The 22,493-nt window shown below is 43.5% G+C and overlaps 1 protein-coding gene across 4 annotated transcripts in view; it reads right to left on the reverse strand.

The window, feature by feature from the left end:
- The window catches only part of ADGRD1 (adhesion G protein-coupled receptor D1), a 332,179-nt gene that overhangs the window by 83,088 nt on the left and 226,598 nt on the right, over positions 1-22,493 (reverse strand). For all 4 annotated transcript variants that reach the window (XM_006120531.5, XM_075898421.2, XM_075898422.2 and 1 more), the window contains one exon: positions 13,507-13,660. In XM_006120531.5, the coding sequence (XP_006120593.3) occupies positions 13,507-13,660 (154 nt within the window). The remainder of the gene's footprint in view (positions 1-13,506; positions 13,661-22,493) is intronic.

Here is a 22,493-nt window from a genome sequence, read left to right on the forward strand (position 1 = left end):
TGTCTCTAGTTGCAGAAACCCTTAAACCTCCTGCTCAAGGCACTCTCCTGTGAAGGGTCCCTGAAGAGATGCAGGGGAGGGTGGAAATAAATGGAGGGTGTTTCTGTGCACTACTGTACTGAGGACCCAGCGGTATTATGTCTGACCATGTTAGGAGGAAATGGGAAAAGCAGTTGCCAAAATCTAGTAAGATTGGATACATGGAGTATTCTGAAGTGGTGTCCCAGGCATAGCTTCAAAATGATTTCTTAACCCTCTGTTAGGAGCAGATCCAGTCCAACTGGGCAGGAGGTGTGGGCGGGTGGCTTGTGCACTGTCTATAGCCCTTGGGCTTTATGTACAGTGGGTCTTGCAGAGGTTGGCTACCTTGTCCCTGGGGTAGATCTCGGTGCTTGTGATATAGACTGCACAGAGCGTCTGGGAGGTTGTACTCCTGATATCAAGCCCTGCCTCATATAGGAGCCATATTTGAAACAGTAGGTACCTGTATCCAGGATCTGGAGCGGTAAGTTTGCAATCAGTGGTGACACTGATTATGCCTGAAGGAGGAACGGTTCAACCAGTGACTGGCAGGACTCAGCAGATCTGAGCAGCCATGCCTCGTGCTTTACTACTGGTATCAGGATGGGGAGTGGGACTTTGATGTGCTGCAGGCTGGCTGGCTAGGGATCTCCCTGAATGCAGTGACACCCTCCTGGGAGATGGATGGCAGGGTCCATAGCTATTGTTCCCGAATGTTCTCAGGATTTGTAACATCTTGTCTCAGTGGGAGGCATCTGCCTCTATGGATCTGTGCCAAGTAACAGTGAGGTTTATCTTGACTCCTGTGTTGATGCCCAGAGTCTGGAGAGGACATAATTGCAACCACCTTCCCAGATCTGAGGCATGTCTGCTTCTAGTGGATTACTGGTGCAAGGGAGTACCACATGATAGGGAGAGGTGCTGTGGAGGTGAAGGTGGATGAAAGAGTCCCCATACATGTTTACCTCAAAGTCTGAGTCCACTGGAGCCAGGTGTGGGCAACACTAGAGGCATCAGGGTTTATTGCACAGCTTGGAGAACTTCAGACATCAGTGGCACCTAAAAGCTTATGCAGGGTCTCATCTGTGTCTGCGCTTCCAGCAAGAAACAGGATGAGCTGCATCACTCAGCATGATCTGAGGCCCAACTTCTCAAATGGGGAGATGAGTGGCCCAAAGTCACGCCCAGCTCATCCCTAGCCCTGTCCTTCCTTTTGCCAGGAGTAGGAGATTGAATCCTGGCCTTCTTCAGCTTCTTGGCTGGGACTGCACAGGGGGATCAGTGTCAGCTCATTGATGGCAACAGTGGGGCACAATGCTTAGATGCTGCAGTACTGGGTACCAATTCAGACCCCTTCTCTGAGGCAAAGGAAGTGCTGACTTCATCAAGAGCACTTTGAGCTCGATTTCATTGAGTTAGTCCTGGGTTTAAAGGACTTACAGATGTTTCACTTGTTGCTTATGTGTCCTTTGCCAAGGAACCTGAGGCAATCGCTATGCAGCTCACTGATGGGCATAGGGTGCTTACAGCAATCCTAGAGCTTAAACTCTAGGGACAAGGGCATGCCCCATCCCCTGGCTGGACCCTAGACTGGGCTAACTGAACTCTAACCACTGCTAAGGGCTAACTATCTCTTTTACTATTTACAGAAACTTTCTACAAATGAAGCCTAAGCAACGGAAACTCGTTGCCATTCATAATACATGAGCACCCAGAACTATTTACACATCGCTGAGGAAGGCAGCATTAAGTGGGCTGATGTGTAATTAAGCATTTGCATCTGCATGCAAAGTCAAGATGCCAATACTATGTTAGAAACTGATAAACCTAGGTATGACTCTCTTCACGTCTATCCTCTTGATGGCCCTATGTGTTTATTCTGAATGTGAGAGACAGCAATGTGAATAGACATATATATATTCAGAAGTTATTACAATAAAAGATGTTACCTCTCCTGGCACGGCCACCTTAATTCAAGCAGCAGTTACTTCAACAATGTTCAGATTTCTTTGGCATTAAACCTTGTAGCTATTTCTATAATATACTGTAGTTTCTATTTACTTTGTAGTTCTAATGCATTAATCAAATTCAAAATGGAATATATTATATGCTGGGATCCATTAACTAGCATCATCCATTATCAATGAAGTGGATCCATAGCCAGATTATAGGTAGATACATGTGGAACTTCTCTTGTCAGGTACAAGATCAAAGAGTGCGGGACTAGTGAGGTTCAACCTGTAGTAAGACAGACTACGAGAGTACCTGATAAACAATCTGGAATATACCTGACTAGTTAAATTATTTCAGGGCTGTTTTGACACATTTTCAACAATGACATGATGTTAAATGGGATTAAGAAAACCCAACAGCCAATTCAAATGCAGGTTTCTCTAAAGCAATACAAAACAATTTCCTATCATCCTGATTTGTATTGACAGATTTACATTCTTTGGGAAGATTTCAAGTGTTTCAGAGCACTGTAGGGTTGACAATCAAAATCCACCCATTTTAGATACTGAGGGTATGTCTACACTTCAAAGTTAATTCGAAATAACAGCCATTATTTTGAATTAACTTCAATAGCGTCTATACATGCAAACCTCTATTTCAAATTTAATTCGAAATAGCAGAGCCCTTATTTCAAATTTAGTAAACCTCATTCTATGCGGAGTAACTCCAAATTTGAAATAGTTATTTTGAATTAAGTGCTGTGTAGACACTTAATTCAAAATAGGGGGCCTTAAGCCCTTCCCAGAGTGCCCTGGTGGCCACTCTGGGCACAACCAGGAAAACTCATCTGTTCCCCACCTAGCACCAGAGCCCTCAACGGGGCAGATTCTGGCCACAGTGCCTGTGCCAGTTGCCAGCCTGCCAGCTCACAGCCAGCAGACCATGCACCTGGCACAGCATGAGCCAGCCACCCACTGCCACCCAGCCCTCCACTGCTCTCCAGGACCAGGCTGGCAGCTCCCAGGAGCCTGCCAGGGGCCGCAAAAGGAGGGCACCTGCCTGGTCTAGTGCGGAGATCGTGGACCTCACTGAGGTTTGGGGGGAGGCCTCCAATGCCCATGATCTCTGCACTAGGTGCAGGAATGTGGTCGTCTACAGCCGCATGGCTGCCAGCCTGGCCACCAGAGGCCACATGTGCACCCAGGAGCAGGTGCAGATGAAAATAAAGGAGCTGCTGCAGGCCTATGCCAAGGGCTCCCAACCAGGGGCTGACCCAGACACCTGCCCACACTATGAGGCCTTGGACCATATTCTGGGGGTCAGATGGTCCGTGCCCCCCGGTGGTCATTAACCCGGGGCAGAGGCCCTACCCCTGACACAGGGGAAGAAGAGGAAGAGAACGATGATGACAGCCAGGAGCTGCAGGAGCCTGCAGGGAGCATGCCCTGCACCCAGGACCTCAGAGACACACCAGAGACACACCAGAGAGCCCCTAAGCAGTCTCATCCAACACTGGGAGGCCTCCACATGTGAGTGCCATCACGGTCCCCTTATGCGGGGTGGAGGAGAAGGAGGAGCCCAGGGACCATGTGCATGGGCCTTGCTGACCATGGAGCAGGCACCAACCTGTGCATCTGCCATGCCAGCCGGGACATGTGGCCCCAGCTAAGTGCCATACAGAGGCCCTGGCCTGTTCCCCACACGCGTCCACGCGTGAAGGCACTGCACACTGCCCTCCCTCCAGATGACCCCTCTACACAAAGGCAGGGCACATCTCCCCCCGCCCCCCCCACACACACTATAGGCAGCACAGCGGCAGGGGTGCAGTCCTGGGCCAGCTCATACTCCCAGGGATAGCAGGACGTGATGGTGCGGAGACCTGCCGTCCTTGCCTTGCAAAGGGGGGCTGGGTTTCACCCACTGTGTCCGCAGGGAGAACTGACCATTTCTCTTGTTTCACCACAGCCGCACCACCTGTGAGTGCAGGGCGCACCACCCCACCTGCAACATCCACCCACACCCAGGCCAGTAGGTGCACCCGCAACCAGGAGGAGTACTAGCGGCAGCACCTGCGGTTGCAGGGAAGGCAGGTCCACAGCCAGGAGCACTGGGTGCAAGAAGACCTGCAGCTGCGGCAGGAGAGCTTGCGGAAGCTGCGTGGGCAGGGCTGTGCCCTCTGCGCGCACCTGCAGACCCTGGTGGAACGATTGCTGCCTCCTGCTGCTCCAGCCCCTGCGGCCACCCCAGCTATTGCTCCTCCTCCCACTTCTTCCACCCCACCCTCCATACCCACTCCCCCCTGGGGACTCAAGGCCTCCACACCCGCAGCGCTGCGAGACAGGAGTGCCAGTAAGACCCCCAACCCTGAGTTTCCCCTCCCCCTTCCTCCCCTTGTCTCCCCCTTCCAGCTCCCTCCTCCCAGGTTTCCCCCCTCCTCTCTCCCGCCCTCATTCCGACCCTCTCCCCACACCAGTTATGTTAAATAAAGAGAGTTTTTTGTGGCAACACGGGTGTTTTTATTGTACATCAGGATGGCGGGTTAGGGAGGGAAAAGAGGGAAGGAGGTGGGGGTGGAATGTAAGGCACAAGAACCCGGTGGGGCACGCGAGGGGGAATTCAGTCCTCGTCTGCCTGGAAGCTCTCCCACAGGTCTTCCCGGATGCGGACAGCCCCCCGAAGGCCCTCCCGGCTGGCAGCCATGCGGGGTGTGCATACTGGCCAGCCAGGCAGTCAGCCTCTGCCATCAAGGCTGGCAGGAAATCCATCCCCTTCCGCTCACATAAATTGTGGAGCACACAGCACACTGCCATCATGTGCAGAATATTGTGCTCGGAGAGGTCGAGGTAGGTAAGAAGGCATCTAAATCGGGCCTTCAGCCGGACGAAGGCACCCTTGACCACAATGCAGGTCCTGCTGTGCCTGGCATTGAAGGCCTGCCGGGAGGGGTTCAGGTGTCCCATGTAGGGCTTCATCAACCAGGGCTGTAAGGGGTAGGCCGCATCCCCCAGCAGGCACACTGGCATACTGTTACTCTCTAAGGGTGTGTCTAGACTACATGCCTCCTTCGACGGAGGCATGTAGATTAGCCAGATCGGAAGAGGGAAATGAAGCCGCGATTAAAATAATCGTGGCTTCATTTAAATTTAAATGGCTGCCCCGATCTGCCGATCAGCTGTTTGTCGGCAGATCGGGGGAGTCTGGACGCGATGCCCCGACAAAGAAGCCTTTCTTCATCGACACAGGTAAGCCTGGTTTCACGAGGCTTACCTGTGTCGATGAAGAAAGGCTTCTTTGTCGGGGCATCGCGTCCAGACTCCCCCGATCTGCCGACAAACAGCTGATCGGCAGATCGGGGCAGCCATTTAAATTTAAATGAAGCCGCGATTATTTTAATCGCGGCTTCATTTCCCTCTTCCGATCTGGCTAATCTACATGCCTCCGTCGAAGGAGGCATGTAGTCTAGACACACCCTAAGGTACTACAGACTACTCTTTTTTTCTTTAGTTACAGACTAACACAGCTACACCTCTGAGACCTTATAAATAATTAATGCTAATATTAAACATAGGAAGAGTAGTGGGGAGAAGGCTAAACTTACATTCCAATACATACAAATCACACTCAAATGTGTCTTCAAACAGCAGTTAATGACAATTTTTTGTTAATTAATCAAATCTTATGCTGTCAGGCAATTCCCTTACAAATAAAATTAATACCCTTGATCTTGATATTTTTAAAATCATCTTTAAATAGAATAATGTGAAACTTGCCAGTTTCACTTCTTAGCAGTTTGTGAGAACATTTTCTTAGGTTTCGATCCATTTGGATTTGCATTCCCTGCACTATGGATTAAAAAATCTCAAATTAAATCTCATAGGGTATGTCTACACTACAAAGTTAGTTCGAACTAACGGACGTTAGTTCGAACTAACTTTCATAGGCGCTACAATAGCGCTCCGTTAGTTCAAATTTAATTCGAACTAACGGAGCGCTTAGTTCGAACTAGGTAATCCTCATTCCATGAGGATTAAGCCTAGTTCGAACTAGCTAGTTCGAATTAAGGGGTGTGTAGCCCCTTAATTTGAACTAGTGGGAGGCTAGCCCTCCCCAGGTTTCCCTGGTGGCCACTCTGGCCAACACCAGGGAAACTCGTCTGCCCCCCTCCCAGCCCCAGACCCCTTAAAGGGACACGGGCTGGCTATAGTGCCCGTGCCAGGTGTAAGTTTGCCAGCACCCAGCTAGCAGACCCTGCACCTGGCACGGATCGAGCCACCCACCTGATGCCCCTCAGCCCTCCCCCTCTTCCCGGGACCAGGCTGGCGGCTCCCAGGAGCTTGCCCGGGATCGCAAGAGGCAGGCACCCGCCTGGGCTAGTGCAGACATCGTGGACCTCATCCATGATCTCCGCACTAGGCACAGGAAAGTGGCCGTCTAGGGCAGGATAGCTGCCAGCCTGGCCACCCAGGAGCAGGTGTGCAAGAGAATCAAGGGGGTCCACTGAGACCCCCGACCCTGAGCCCTGAGCTTACAATGGCCGTACTGGGTCAGACCAAAGGTCCATCTAGCCCAGTAGCCTGTCTGCCGACAGCGGCCAACCCTAGGGACCCTGAAGGGGATGGACCGAAGACAGTGACCAAGCCATTTGTCTCGTGCCATCCCTCTCCAGCCTTCCACAAACCTTGGGCAGAGACACCACTCCTACCCCCTGGCTAATACCACTCCATGGACCCAACCTCCCTCACTTGATCTCACTTCCCTTTAAACTCTGTGCCAGTTGTAGCCTTCACAGCCTCCTGCAGCAAGGAGTTCCACAGGTTGACTCTTTGCTTTGTGAAGAACAACTTTCTGTTACTAGTTTGAAGCCTGCTACCCATTCCTTTCCTTTGGTGTCCTCTAGTCCTTGTTTATGGGAACTAATGAAGAACTCTTCTGTATGCACCGTCTCCACCCAACTCCTGCTTTTAGAGACCTCTATCCTGAACCCCCTCAGTCTCCTCTTTTCTAAGCTGAAAAGTCCCAGTCTCTTTAGCCTCTCTTCATATGGGACCTGTTCCCAACCCCTGATCATTTTAGTTGCCCTCCCCTCACCTAGCCTCTCTTTTCCCCTCTCCCACCTCCTTTTCCCAGTCTCCCCCAGTTTTGTTCAATAAAGACAGATTCCATTTTGGAAGACACGTTATCTTTAGTTTGTACATCAAGAAGAGGGGCTAGGGAAGGGTAAGTGGAAGGAGGTGAGGGAGGAATGGGGCACGGGCCCACAATGGGGAGGACTGGGCTGGCTCTGCGGGCTTCTGGGGGTGGAAGCTCTCCTGCAGCCCCCCAATTGCCCCCTCTCCCCAGATGGCAGCCTGCGGCAAGTGCAGCCGGGCTGATGGCCGAGTTCTGTGATGTGCCCAGTGTGGGTAGTCCAGGTACTCCAAGCCAGGACTGCTTTGCAAGCGGGGCACCCCTGAGAACTGTCTGTCTGGGGTGGGGGTCGGGACCCTTTAAGCACAGCCCTCGGCTAGCCTGAGACAGCATCTCCACGCTCTAAGTCCTCCTCTGATGCCCTGCCGGCACTGCTTCCAGCCATCCTTAACCCCGCTTCACGGTCCACTTAATGTGGACGCGCTAGTTCGAATTAGCAAAACGCTAATTCGATCTAGTTTTTAGTTCTAGATGCGTTAGTTTGAATTAGCTTAGTTCGAATTAGCGCTGTAGTGTAGACGTACCCATAGACTCCTAGACTTTAAGATCAGAAGGGACCATTATTATCATCTAGTCTGACCCCCTGCACAATTCAGGCCACAGAATCTTAACCACCCCTCCTAGAATAATCCTCTCACCTATATCTCAGATATTGAAGACCTCAAATGGTTTAAGGACCCCAAGATGCAGAGAATCCTCCAGCAAGTGATCCGTGCCCCATGCTACAGAGGAAGGCAAAAAACCTCCAGGGCCTCTGCCAATCTACCCTGGAGGAAAATTCCGTCCTGACCCCAAATATGGTGATCAACTGAAGCCTGAGCATGTGGGCAAGACTCACCAGCCAGACACTCAGGAAAAAGTTCTCTATAGTAACTCCTATCATCCCTCCATTGGCCTATTTACCACTGATAGTGAAAGGTGAATTAGTTGCCAAAATCATGTTATCCCATCAAACCATCCCCTTCAAAAATCCATCTAGCTTAATCTTGAAGCCAGATAGATCTTTTGCCCCCACTACTTCCCTTGGAAGGCTCAATCCCAACTGCCAGGTTTCTCTCATTCTAGCACTGAAAGAATACGAACCAACAAATTTCATTTCAACACCAAACCACAAATTAGCCTAGGCTTTCTCACAACTGGGCCTAAGTTTATTCAGTCCAGTGATCCAGTAAACCTGGAATGAGTTGCGCATGTGAAGCAAAACATGAAATATGGGGTTTTCTTAGTGGTTCTTTGGTTTCTCTGAAAATATTATATAGGATTCTCCTGACAGCAATCCAAGGCAGCTTTCAAACTTTTTTTTTTTAAGAGCAGCTGTAAGATGCCTGAATGGCACTATGGACATGTAAACTAGTCATTCTCTAAGAAACACAACTCATCTAAACTAATCAGACTGAAGAATGTATTCCATAAGTTTGTACCTGACACTAATTCATAGAAAGGTATCACAAAGAGAGAGTGATTTGCTCATATGTCATTAGTAGTTACCAATAAGAACATAAGAATGGCCATACTAGGTCAGACCAACGGTCCATCCAGCCCCGAACCCTGTCTGCCAACAGTGGCCAATGCTTGGTGCCCCAGAGGAAGTGAACCGAACAGGTAATGATCAAGCGATCTCTCTCCTGCCATCCATCTCCATGCTCTGACAAAGAGAGGCTAGGGACGCCATTCCTTATACATCCTGGCTAATAGCCATTAATGGACTTAACATCCAGAATTTATATAGTTCTCTTTTAAACTCTGTTATAGTCCTAGTCTTCACAACCTCCTCAAGCAAGGAGTTCCACAGGTTGACTGTGCGCTGTGTGAAGAACTTCCTTTTATTTGTTTAGACCTGTTGCCTATTAATTTCATTTGGTTGCCTCTAGTTCTTATATTATGGGAACAAGTAAATAACTTTTCCTTATTCACTTTCTCCACACCACTCATGATTTTACATTCCTCCATCATGTCCCTCCTTAGTCCCCTCTTTTCCAAGCTGAAAAGTCCTAGTCTCTTTAATTTCTCCTCATATGGGACTCATTCCAAACCCCTAATCATTTTAGTCGCCCTTCTCTGAACCTTTTCTAATTCCCGTATATCTTTTTTGAAATGAAGAGACCATATCTGTATGCAGTATTCAAGATGTGGGCGTACCATGGATTTATATAAGGGCAATAAGATATTCTCTGTCTTATTCTCTATCCCTTTTTTAATGATTCCTAACATCTTGTTTGCTTTTTTGACTGCTGCTGTACACTGCATGGAGGTCTTCAGAGAACAATGCATGATGACTCAATTTTGTTGCCCAATCACTAAGTTTTGTTAGATCTTTTTGAAGTTCTTCAGTCTTCTTTGGTGTTAACTATCTTGAGCATGTTAGTATTGTCTGCAAACTTTGACACCTCACTGTTTAGCAATTTCTCCAGATGATTTATGAATAAGTTGAATAGGATTCGTCCTAGGACTGATTCTTGGGGGACCCCACTAGTTACCCCTCTCCATTCTGAAAACTTACCATTTATGCCTGCCCTTTGTTTCCTGTCTTTTAACCAGTTCTCAATCCATGAAAGGATCTTTCCTCTTATCCCATGACAACTTAATTTACGTATGAGCCTTTGGTGAGGGACTTTGTGAAAGGCTTTCTGGAAATCTAAGTATACTATATCTACTGGATCCCCCTTCTCCACATTTGTTGACCCCTTCAAAGAAATCTAATAGATTAATAAGACAAGATTTACCTTTACAGAAACTACATTGACTTTTGCCCAACAAATGATGTTCTTCTCTGTGTTAGACAATTTTATTCTTTACTATTGTTTCAACTAATTTGCTCGGTACTGACGTGAGACTTACTGCTCTGTAATTGCTGGGATCGCTTTTAGAGCCCTTTTTATCATCCTGTTCATTTGGATTATTCTCAACATAGGAAGTAGGAGGAAGATGCATTGGGGAATATCTTCCTGGCCTCATGTTAAGTTAAATTCAACAAGTTAAACACATCTCAAATCAGATACAATTTTGGCAGTCCACTAACAGCAAAGTGAGTTTAATTTCAAGATGCAAAGGCTTGACATTCATTTATCATTTACAAAGAGGAAAGAAAATGCAACAGCAATAAATAATCTTTAAACAAGCAAGTCAAACATGCATGAAAATGGAAAGTCGAGTCTAGTGACTTGACTTTTGCATTCAACCAAACCTCTCTCTCTCATTGTCCCAAAGGTTCCTATTTCACCCGCAGATTCAGAGTCAAGTAATATTTTATTTTGTTTTCCTGGTTGAATTCATTTTAGATCAGTTAGGAAAAGGACAAAAAATATGATTTCTCCCTTTCAATCTCTTTTTTTGTTGTTGGCCTCTCTTATAAAGAGCTCAGATCCAATGTCCAGTAAAGTTCTGTTTTTAACTAATTTTCCATTTGGGGTGACTAATTCCATGTTTGTTTGTTTATTATTAGTACATGAGTCTATAGAACCATGCAGAGGAGGGGGACAACAGTACTATTAAGGAAGCTTGGAAAATTAAGTGTTTTTCAAAAGATTTACTAGAAATCAAACATTTGACAGTTTTGCTTGGAATTTTTAATTGATCTCTGGTTTGGTAAAATCCCCATTTCAGTTTTCACCCAGACATAATGGTGAACACTTGCCAATGAAGAATATTAATTGGCTATCTGCAGTGGAACCAAGTAGTGGTGGGAGTCACAGATCACGTAGCCAATTAAAGAACATTTGGAGAGTTATAAGAGAGTTAATTGCTACAACAACCAATAGGAATGTTTGTTTTCTCCAAGGATTTCCATTATCTAAGAGTCACTGATTAGCTGGCACGTTCAAAAAACACCAGCTGTTCTCTTTCTGATTTTCTCCACAGCAACTGACAAAGCTATAAATGAATTTGATATTTCTAACCTTTTGTAGAGAAGCAAAGAGGAGGGGGAAGGTCTTAACTAATTCATCTAAGGTTTGCTCCCTTATGATGGAGACCATGTTACCCAAGAAGGTGGATGTAGAGGCACTTTGAAGAAAATAAGATTAGAAAATTTTTAAAAGGAAAAGAAAGTGATGAGCAGAATAAAAAGGTCATGCTGAAAAAAGGTAAATTAAAAGCAGTTGAAACAGGCATTGGTACTGCCAAAACCTGCAGTGTGGAATAGATATTGAATATTCTAATTATGACTGCAGTAGGTGTGTATTATTGTTATAACTGGTTTTCAATCAGCTTCCAAATAAATCAGTGGAGAAAAGATAATGCCTGTTTTAAAATATTTTTTAAATTAACCATAATGATATAGCTATTCTGTTCTTTATTATCTTTTCTCACTTCTCCATTTGTTCCAGTATATCACTTTCTTTTCTTCTAATTGTGATGCTTTGCCGAGCATCATTCACATGTCTCCAAAACAATACAAACAAGATATCTTTTGTCTTGTGTAAAGACTTCTGAATAAGACAAGTGTAGTGAGATTTTTTTCTATTCACTTTAGTGTGTGTGCAGCTGAAATTTTGGCTCCTGCATTTGGAAAAAAAAAAGTTCTTTTCATAACTGGTATTCTTTGAGATGTGTTGGTCATATCCATTCTACACTAGAGGGTGCCAGAAGTTTTTTCTTTAGCAAACTCTAAAGTTGATCCTCCATGGCATGGTATAAGGGGTAGTATGTGTGCTCCCCATCCTCAGTTCCCTCTTGGTTTAAACTCCAACAGTGAGAAAAGAGGGAGAGACTTGACATGGAGATAAGCAACACATCTTGAAGAACACCAGTACAAAAAGTTAACCATCTTTTCTTCTTTGAGTTCTTCCTTATGTCCATTCTACAATAGGTCATTCCAAGCATTATCTCTAGTGGAGGGAGGGAGGGAGGAGGTAGTAGGAGTTCAAGGCCATGTTGACTGAAGCATAGTTCTGCTGAACAATGGCATAGTGAGATGTGAACATGTGAACTGAAGATCATGTCATCATGTCATGGATCTACAGATGCATAGCAGTTCTGATGAATTATCACAGGCAGCAAGGAACTAAAGGTGGGGAGGAATGCAGCACCCCTTATACTGCACCATAGGGCAGCACTCCATGGGTCACTAGAGCTGCTCCCCTATGGATAATGCTAAGTGAAAATCTTACTGCACTAGAGCATATATCCAGCCCACATACCTATTGTGGAATGGACATGAGCAAGAAATTGAAGAAAAAGTAGTGGATCACCCTGTTCAATATTCCTGAATACAGGAATTTTAATCTTGAAATTGGGTTCTTATGTAGCACCTTTCACCTAAGAATGTCAAAGTGTTTTTACAGGGTGGAATTCCTTGGTTCAGCACCCTTGGGAACTTTATCATTCCTGAATAACTGAGTTTGTCAGACAAGGGGAGATCAATTCCAGCCCCTCTGACGATGGACTCCCAGTTCTGTCAGGGTCCATCAGACAAGCTCCCTTCCTGGCTGCCAGGCTCCACTGCTAGGCCCAGCCACTGAGCTCTCTGACCCCAGACCAGGTCTGTTGATAGTTCTGGTTGCTAGGGTCTGCTCCCCAAGCCAGGGTCTACTACCAACCCGGATGCCAGCTCCCTGCCTCTGGGCAACCAGCCACAGCCACCAGACTCCTTGCCCCCAGATGTGCTCTATGCCCTTAGCTGGTGGTCTAGCTCCTCTTCTGGCTGCTGTCAGAGCTCTGATGATGGTCCTGGCCACTGGCCTGGCTCTGCTGTCAGACCTGTCTGCCAGCCTGGGCTGCCAGGCTCCCAGCTCTGCTGCTGGCCAGTCACTCCCAGCTGCCAGGGCTCTCTGGTCCAGCAACATCCTACCAGACAAGTGGTTCAACCTGTACAATCATCAGCTAATGAAATCTCAGGATATCCTGATGTGTTATATCCATTGGGGAAATACACGATGAAATCCACAATATCTCAAAATGAATCAGTGGCAGACACACGACATGTGAGTACTGCAAGAACTCAAATCATTCCATTATTGGCTTTATGACTAAGTATCAGATCCAACTAACAGAGAAATCAAAACAATTGATTCCATTTGCTTCTATGGGATTTGGATTGGGTTCTATATACTTTAAAGTGCATTTATGGTCAGAAAAGTGATGCAACTTCCTGCATAACACACATATTCTTTGAAAAATAGACTGTGAACACTGTTACCTCTGCTTCCATCTTTTGACTAACTTAGAAACACTTCCAATAGGTGAGATTGCACATCGCATAAAATCACACAGTACTGTTATTTAATGCTATCCCAAAATTCAGTTTTTTCAGCACTATACAAAATTTGATGCCCAGGATTCACACATGAGCTCTTCTTGCAAGTTTAAAAGAAATAAGAAGGAGATTGTTATTAAACAAACACTTACCCCATCCAATCCCATAGTAGTATAAATGCTTGCTCTCTTCTGACCCAAACACTTTGATCACCATGCTGTAGAGATGAAATCCTTCCACAAGCATCCAAGCAAAAGCACTTAGGAAGAAGAAATGCAGGAGAATTGCCAGGATTTTGCAAGGCACCTATTATAAGAAACATCCAAAAAAAAGATCAACATTTTTGGTGTTATTTTTCCATACTTAGTTTAATTTGTTATGTTTTCACAGTAAATAAAAAACACACTAAAATAAAAGAATAGTAAAGAAAAAAATAAGACATCAGAGGACCTTTTTTGGCATTCACAGCATTTTGAGAGAGATTCAAAGTGATGCGTCTAAGGAGCCTATTTTATAATGAGAAAAACTAGTTGCCAAACCCATTTGTACCAAATGGGCTGAAGAGAACAATACCAGATGCCTCTTTCTGTCTCTCCTTCCCCCAGCATACCAAGAACTCCCATTGAAATCAATCAGAATTAGAGGCAGAATCAATCCCTTTAGGGATATAGTTCTAAATGACCACAGAATATGAGATAAATAAGAGATTCTGGAAGCATGGGGGTGACAGCTTCTCTCTAAGGGTATGTCTACATTTCATTCCTCTCTCAAGAGAGGAATGCAAATGCAGACACCTGAAATTGCAAATGAAGTGGGGATTTAAATATCCTGTGCTTCATTTGCATAATTGTGTAATGGCGCTATTTTGAAATAGCGCTATTTTGAAAGAAAAAAACAGGGTTATTTTGAGATAAAACCCTTCCCTCAAAATAACCCTTACCCCTACCTTAGGTTTTATTCCACCTATTTTGTATTAAAATAGTGTCACATCAAGTTGTGAGAAGGGGATTTTGTCCTGATAGTTCTCCCACTGTCACCAAATGAAGAAACAGATCTCAAGATGGGTAAAGAAAACTTAAGTAAAACCATTCTGTCTGGCTAGAAACTGCTTATCAATAGAGAATGTTGTAGAATCCACACTCTATGGTTAAGTATCCTTACTTTTTCTATTGTTTGTTTGTATGATCTCTGTCTGGTTTGTAACTGTTTCTGACTGCCGTATAATTAATTTTGCGAGGTGTAAATTAATTAAGGTGGTGGGGTATGATTGGTTAGGTAATTTTGTTATGATTGGTTAGTAAAATTATACTAAAATAATTGGTTAAGGTATAGCTAAGCAAGACTTAGGTTTCATTATATAAACTGGGGTCCAAGAAGGAGACCAGGAAGAAGCTCAGAAGTAACAGAAGCAGAAGGAAAGAAGCAAAAGGCTGGAAGAAGACCAAATGGAGACAAGGAACACCAAGGAAAAGGGGGAAGACCTGGAAGAAGAACTCACCTTTGAGACACCGCCTAAGACCAGAACATGACATTCAGCAGCTAAGATCCAGAGAGACTGATCTTGCCTGGCCAACAGGGGAAGTCTGCTTGAGTGTACCAGGATTGGTGAGCATGACACTGTGTGTTTAGCATATGTATTCTGCTTGTTTAGGAATTGTCAATAAATAGAGGATAAGGACATTACTGTGTGAGGCACTTTCAGTGGCTAAAGATCCTGCCAACCGACAGGAAGATGCGCCCTGAGCCCTAGGAATTGGGTAAGGGTGGGTGTGTAAATTAACAAGGTTGCACCTTGAGCCTAGGAACTGGGTAAAGGTGTGTATCTCTACAATGTGGAAGGTATAGAGGAATGTGTGCAGGTAACTATCAGGAGAAATCTCTACAAAAGGGTCAGATTTATAACTTAGGCCTAGGTTTTAAAAGCTATGTAGGTGTTGTGCTCTGCTCAGCATTGCAACATCCGACTGATTCAGGGCAACAGATGGGTGTGTCTGTCCTCTTCAGAAGGGAGTCTCTGACCACCACCACCCTATGTTTCTTTCTCGCAGGACAGTGGTGGTCAAAGACTCTTTTCTGTGGAGAACAGGGGCACCCATCTGTTGCTCTAAATCAGTTAGATGTTTCAATGCTGAGCACAGCAAAATACCTAACTAGCTTCTGGGATGCATTAACTTGCATTAAGGAGTATTGTGAGCAAGACACGAGAAGTCATTCTTTCGCTCTACTCTGCACTGATTAGGCCTCAATTGGAGTACTGTGTACAGTTCTGGGCACTGCTTTTCAAGAAAGATGTGGAGAAATTGGAGAAGGTCCAGAGAAGAGCAACAAAAATTATTAAAGTTCTAGAAAATATGAGCTATGAGGGAAGACTGGGAGAATTGGGATGGTTTAGTTTAGAAAAGAGAAGACTGAGAGAGGACATGATAGTGTTTTTCAAGTATCTAAAAAGGTGTCACAAGGAAGAGAAAGAAAATGTGTCTCCTTGGTCTCTGATAAGACAAGAAGCAATAGGCTGAAACTGCAGCAAGGAAGGTCTAGGTGGGACATTAGGAAAAACTTCCTAACTGTCAGGGTGGTTAAACACTGGAATAAATTGCCTACGGAGGTTGTGGAGTCTCCATCTCTGGAGATATTTAACAGCAGGTTAGACAGACATCTGTCAGGGATGATCTAGACAATGCTTGGTCCTGCCATGAGGACAGGGGACTGGAGTTGATAAACTCTTGAATTTTAGTATCCTATGATTCAGTATTCTATGATTCTATGATTTTCAAAAGTGATGTAGGCACTTACTAGACCAAATCCACTGAGTGTCCTAGATCAGTCAGGCATTGCAATGTTAAGCACAGCAATGCCTAAATACCTTTAAAATGCTGGGCCTTAGTTTCTAACTAATTTTCTAACTTTATCTTGCCAACAAAAAAATGTAGATGGTATCATAAGCTTTTGTGGTCACAACCCACTTCATTCATCTACATTTTCTGTTTGTCTCTTTGGTACTGCACGACTATTTGTTGTTTTTTAAGTTTGTTCAGTTACAGGCTAACATGGCAGTAATTTCTTCCTTAGTCTGCTGTTCCTTATGTTAGAAAGAGGACATTTGGACTCAAATATACTATATTTCTTTGCATCTGTCTCAATTAGGGCTTCAGCAAAAGTCTCACAAGACTACATTACATTAACTATGTTACATGTTAAACTGTGTCAAAATTGGCTTATACTAAGCTTAGAATCATAGAGCTGGAAGAGACCTCAGTAGGTCATCAAGTCCAGCCCCCTACCCAAAGCAGGACCAAAGCTTATAACTGGGTCATTAGTTATTTGCCTTACAGTAGTCATCTAGCTTTACACACTTATTATACAAGTGTTACACATTTGCCTTTCCAATAGTATTCACTTACAAGTGCAAGTTACAGTGTAAAATGCCCTATTTGCCAGTAGCGGGTCTAGTGATAAGAGCAGAGGACTAGGGATCATGTCTTTCACACACCTCAAACGCTCCTTGATGTGGTTTGTAGCACTATGAACTTGAGACATTCTGAGAAAAGGAATTAAAAGGAAAGTAAGTGTAGGAGAAAGAAAGCGCCTACAGCATGGGCCTGGTGCTTGAACCAAAGTGAGCAAGAATTACACTATGAGTAATAGGCCACATCATAAGTGTAAATTAGGGTTTCTCGGCAATAGAATTGCTAGCACTGATAAAAGCACATGAAGTGTGTAAATACATTCCATCAAGACAGTGTAGGGACACTCAGCTGAGTACATGATAAAATAGTTTGAAACAACAAGAGTGAAAGCATACCAACGGGTAGTGAATGCTTTGGAGGAAAGTACAAGGCGAGGTCACTAATGCATAAGAAGATATGTACGGTGTGTATCATAGATTGTTCATTTTTGTCTATAAATACTGGAGTAACTCGATTTAATTCTTTGGCCAGCATAAGGGGCAATATTGAAATCAATACTACCAATTGAGCTATGTCCATTGTCATGAATATAAATACGTAGGGGCTCAGAGGCCATCTGGCTACTGACGATTATTAATGTACTTTGACAATAAACCTGAGTTGGATCTCTTCATAACTTATTTGAGTCCGTGGTCTTTGGGAGTTCTTGTGAAGTCTGTGATGTTAGCTACCTGCACAGAGCTGACATGATGTACTGAGGGAGCATACAAAAATGCACACAGCCAAACATTTATCATCACTAAGAGAGTAGACCACCTGTCAGGATCCCATACCAGTGAATCCTGAATTTACTACATCACTGTCCTGAACTACTACTACTACTGCTATGTACATTGGACAAACATCTCAGACACTTCACCAAAGAATCAATGCTCACAAAACAGATATCAGACAGGATCACAAAGAAAAAACAGTTTCTTGCCATTTCAACCAGAAAGGACATTGTCTCAACGACTTGATTACCTGCATCCTGCTTCAAAGACATTTTAACACCAGACTTGAAAGAGAAAACTCTGAACTGTCATTCATGCTTAAATTTGACACTTTATGCCTGGGTCTCAACAAAGATGCTAATTACCTTATCCATTACAAAGATAGCTTCCCCAATTATCACCTCTAATATCATTAGCTCACAGACATTAACCTCCCCCCCCTCATGCCTCATCTGTTCTGAAATTTGATTTGTCCTTTTTATATGTGTTCACTTTTTTTGATTGTATCCCTTTGGTATATATGGTCATGCCAATTTTCTTCCACAATTTGATATGAGGAAGTGGGTCTGGCCCCTGAAAGCTCATCACCTAATAAACCATCTTGTTAGTCTTTAAAGTGCTACATAGTCCTGTTTTTTGTTTCAGCTGAACTACTACAGTGAGGATCACAGAAAAGGGTCAGGGGAGAATGCATTTCTGTGAATAATATAATGTTAAGGTAAACATGATAATATTATCAGACGCCAACATAGCATCCAGAAAGTAGGAGAATCAAACTTAGTTAAGGAGGGACAGCAATTTTAGTGTTCTCTATAAAATGCTTTGAAGAGAAACAATGCATCCTTAACTAAGGAAGAAACGCCAATGCTAGGAATATATAGCTGAACTAGAAATATTCCTTTTGAGTCATATTCAGCTCAGTTAGACAATGTTCCTGAGCATCATACATAATACAGAAAATATGAAATATAAGAATGGCTTTAATTGTCACTGTTCCTTAAAAGGCTGACACTGATAACTGTAACGGTTATCACTGATTATTCATCAAGCAAAACATTTTCTGACAAATCCCGTAACTGTCTGTCTTATAAAAACAGCAAAACCTAATCCAGTGCTCTTCTCTGCACTTCATGCATGCACACAGCACAAGGCTCCTTCCACCATTAATAGCTTTGCAAAGCTGCCCCTCATCATTAGTTTCCCTCATGACATAACCATGTGATAGAGGTAGTTGCAGATGATTTACTGCAAGACAACCTTGTTTAGTCCACCTTAGGTAAAGGTATATTTTAGGCCTTTTTCCTGGAATGAATTCCAGATATATCTCAAGACTGCTTCTTTTTCAGCATACTGATGATGTCTGGATTGCTTTGCTATGACAACATTACTCAAAAAGCTTTCTAGACACCAATTGCATTTCACTGGGTCTAATTTACAACCTATTTAAGTGAGATGACAAAGGAGCAGTTATTTTCTTTTTCTTTTCTAGAGTCCTTCATTCATCTGGTCAAAGCTCACAGTAATGCTTCAGTTGTCTGGATGCCTATGTGCCAAAATAACATTGCCAATGGGAACCAGTCTGCTGCCTCCACTATGTCAAACTTAAGAGTGTGTCTACACTGCACCTTATCATGAAATAAACTACGTGTAGCTTATTTTGAGTTAATTTTGAAATAGAGCGCTATTCCAAAACATCCCTTAATCCTCATGGAATGAGGTTTACAGGGACGTTGGAATAGTGAGCCTGTTATATTTCAAAATAATGAGCTTGCTCAAAAGACATGGAATAGCTATTTTGGTACACTTCTGGAATCCCAAAATAGCTCCGCAGTGTTGTCATAGCCTGAATGAGCAGCTCCATTTCTTGTATTAGCTTAGCTGCCACGTCGTGGCATTTTACCCTTAGAAACTTGATAATGTAATGATAGTTGAATTTTCTCAGCCACATCTGAGCTGCATTCTAGAGGTTCTAAATTGGAGCAGGGGCATAGTTCCTGTTTTTGTGATATGCCATCGAAAGAAACCTTCACTGACTTCAGAAAAATAATGCTGAATGTAACAGGTGTTAGGCCAGAGTCAAACCCACAATTCTTATGAGATGCTCAAATCAGTGTACAAACAACCAGCACCAATACATAAGAACATAAGAATGGACGTACTGGGTCAGACCAAAGGTCCATCTAGCCCAGTATCCTGTCTGCCAACAGTGGTCAGCACCAGGTGCCCCAGAGGGGATGTACAAAAACAATGATCAAGCGATTTGTCTCCTGCCATCCTTCTCCAGCCTCTGACAAACAGAGGCCAGGGACGCCATTTCTATCCCCTGGCTAATAGCCTTTTATGGATCTAACCTCCATGAAATTATCTAGCTTCTCTTTAAACTCTGTTATAGGTCTAGCCTTCACAGCCTCCTCTGGCAAGGAGTTCCACAGGTTGACTACGCATTGCGTGAAGAACTTTCTTTTATTAGTTTTAAACCTGCTCCCCATTAACTTCATTTGGTGTCCTCTAGATCTTCTATTATGGGAACTAATAAATAACTTTTCTTTATTCACCCTCTCCACACCACTCATGATTTTATATAACTCTATCATATCCCCCCTCAGTCTCCTCTTTTCTAAACTGAAAAGTCCCAGTCGCTTTAACCTCTCCTCATATGGGACCCATTCCAAACCCCTAATCATTTTAGTTGCCCTTTTCTGAATCCTTTCTAAGGCCAAAATATCTTTTTTGAGGTACATAGTATTCAAGATGTGGGCGTACCATAGATTTATACAGGGGCAGTAAGATATTCTGGGTCTTATTTTCTATCCCTTTCTTAATAATTCCTAACATCCTATTGCCTTTTTGACCACTGCTGCACACTGTGTGGAAGTATTCAGAGAACTATCCACAATAACTCCAAGATCTCTTTCCTGATTTGTCGTAGCCAAATTAGCCCCCATCATACTGTACGTATAGTTGGGGTTATTTTTTCCAATGTGCATTACTTTACACTTATCCACATTAAATTTCATTTGCCATTTTGTTGCCCACTCACTCAGTCTGGTGAATAGCGATAGAAATGTAGCCGTGTTAGTCTGGTGTAGCTGAAACAAAATACAGGACTATGTAGCACTTTGAAGACTAACAAGATGGTTTATTAGATGATGAGCTTTCATGGGCCAGATCCACTTCTTGATGTTTTTCTGATTCTTGTATAAAATACTTATCAGGTGATTCCTTCATTTCTTGGATAGTGTGAGGCAGAGTCTTTCACTGTAGTCAGTATAGTATGTTGATCTTAATGGAATGTTCACTTTCAGTCCTTTGGGTATGATGTCCATCTTCTTGCACTTGGATAGAAAGATGATGTCTGTCTGTATCTGTGCAAGTTTCTTCATATGGTTGATGGATTTCCATTCCAAATGGCTAAATGTAGTGCCTTGCATGTAGAATAGTGATAGAAATGTAGTCGTGTTAGTCTGGTGTAGCTGAAACAAAATACAGGACTATGTAGCGCTTTAAAGACTAACAAGATGGTTTATTAGATGATGAGCTTTTGTGGGTCTGGCCTACGAAAGCTCATCATCTAATAAACCATCTTGTTAGTCTTTAAAGTGCTACATAGTCCTGTATTTTGTTTCAGTTTGGTGAGATCTTTTTGAAGTTCTTCATAGTTTGCTTCTGTCTTGACTATCTTAAACAGTTTAGTATCATCCGCAAACTTTACCACCTCGCTGCTTACCCCTTTTTTCAGATCATTTATAAATAAGTTGAACAGGATTGGTCCTAGGACTGACCCTTTGGGGACACCACTAGTTACTCCTCTCCATTCTGAAAATTTACCATTTATTCCTACCCTTTGTTTCCTGTCTTTTAACCAGTTCTCAATCCAAAAAAGGACCTTCCCTCTTATCCCATGACAATGTAATTTACACAAGAGCCTTTGGAGAGGGACCTTGTCAAAGCCTTTCTGAAAATCTAAGTATACTGTATCTACTGGATTCCCCTTATCTGCATGTTTATTAACCCCTTCAAAGAACTGTAATAGATTAGTAAGACATGATTTCCCTTTACAGAAACATATTGACATAAGGAATTCTGAAATGTTTTGGTGACACTGGGCCACAGCTGGATCTCTTAATTGATTAAATCTAAACAAAATCCTGGTTACGTTCTGTATCATAATGTCAGAGGCCAAACAATAACTGTTAAATTCCATCTGATTTACGCAAGAACAGAAAACCAAGCTAAAGTAGAAGCTAGATTTGTAAAATGTGAAATACTTATTTGCTGCCTAGGCAACCAGATGTACCAGAAACAGCAAGTAGATAAGTGAAGCAAAACCAATGTAGAAGGGAAATTAAGGTTTATGTGATGCATGGATGCAGACTGAATACAGTCTCATTTAGGCAAACTGTCTAACTCCAACTTATGATGGTGTCTGTAACTAGAGTGGCAGTTTAGTTACATCATCAAACCATCCAACCAACCAGCCAGCCAGCCAATCAACCATGAAAATCATTTGGTCTTCAGTTTAGGCAGATGCTTGTAGGAGTGCAGCATAAGCAAAGGTAATTGTTTTTAGCTCATGTTGTGGAGCTGACATACCCTTTCTTTCTTGGGTTTATGGTTCTACATTGTTCTGAAGGAGCACAGAGTGAAAAACAGATCAATATACCAACTGCAGAATTTAAACAATTGTTGATGCACACTGGGTTTTGCCAGTAAAGCATAAGGCTATTTACTGCCCCTAGGTCACTATGAACTTCACTGAAGATTTTTTAAACAAACATGTAGGTTACTGGATTCATTAACATTTTTTTGGAAGGGGGGGCAGCAGGTAAAAACATACATCTTTAATTTTTTTTTTTAATTCCACTTTGGTTGCCATCATCTGGATGGCAAAGATAAAATATGGTATGTGAAGAAGCTATTGTCCTTAAGAAAATGGCCCAGGTAGGTGGCTTCAGGATT

Source organism: Pelodiscus sinensis, chromosome Z (assembly GCF_052426305.1).
Source record: "Pelodiscus sinensis isolate ZL-2025 chromosome Z, ASM5242630v1, whole genome shotgun sequence".
Taxonomy (NCBI): Eukaryota; Metazoa; Chordata; order Testudines; family Trionychidae; genus Pelodiscus; species Pelodiscus sinensis.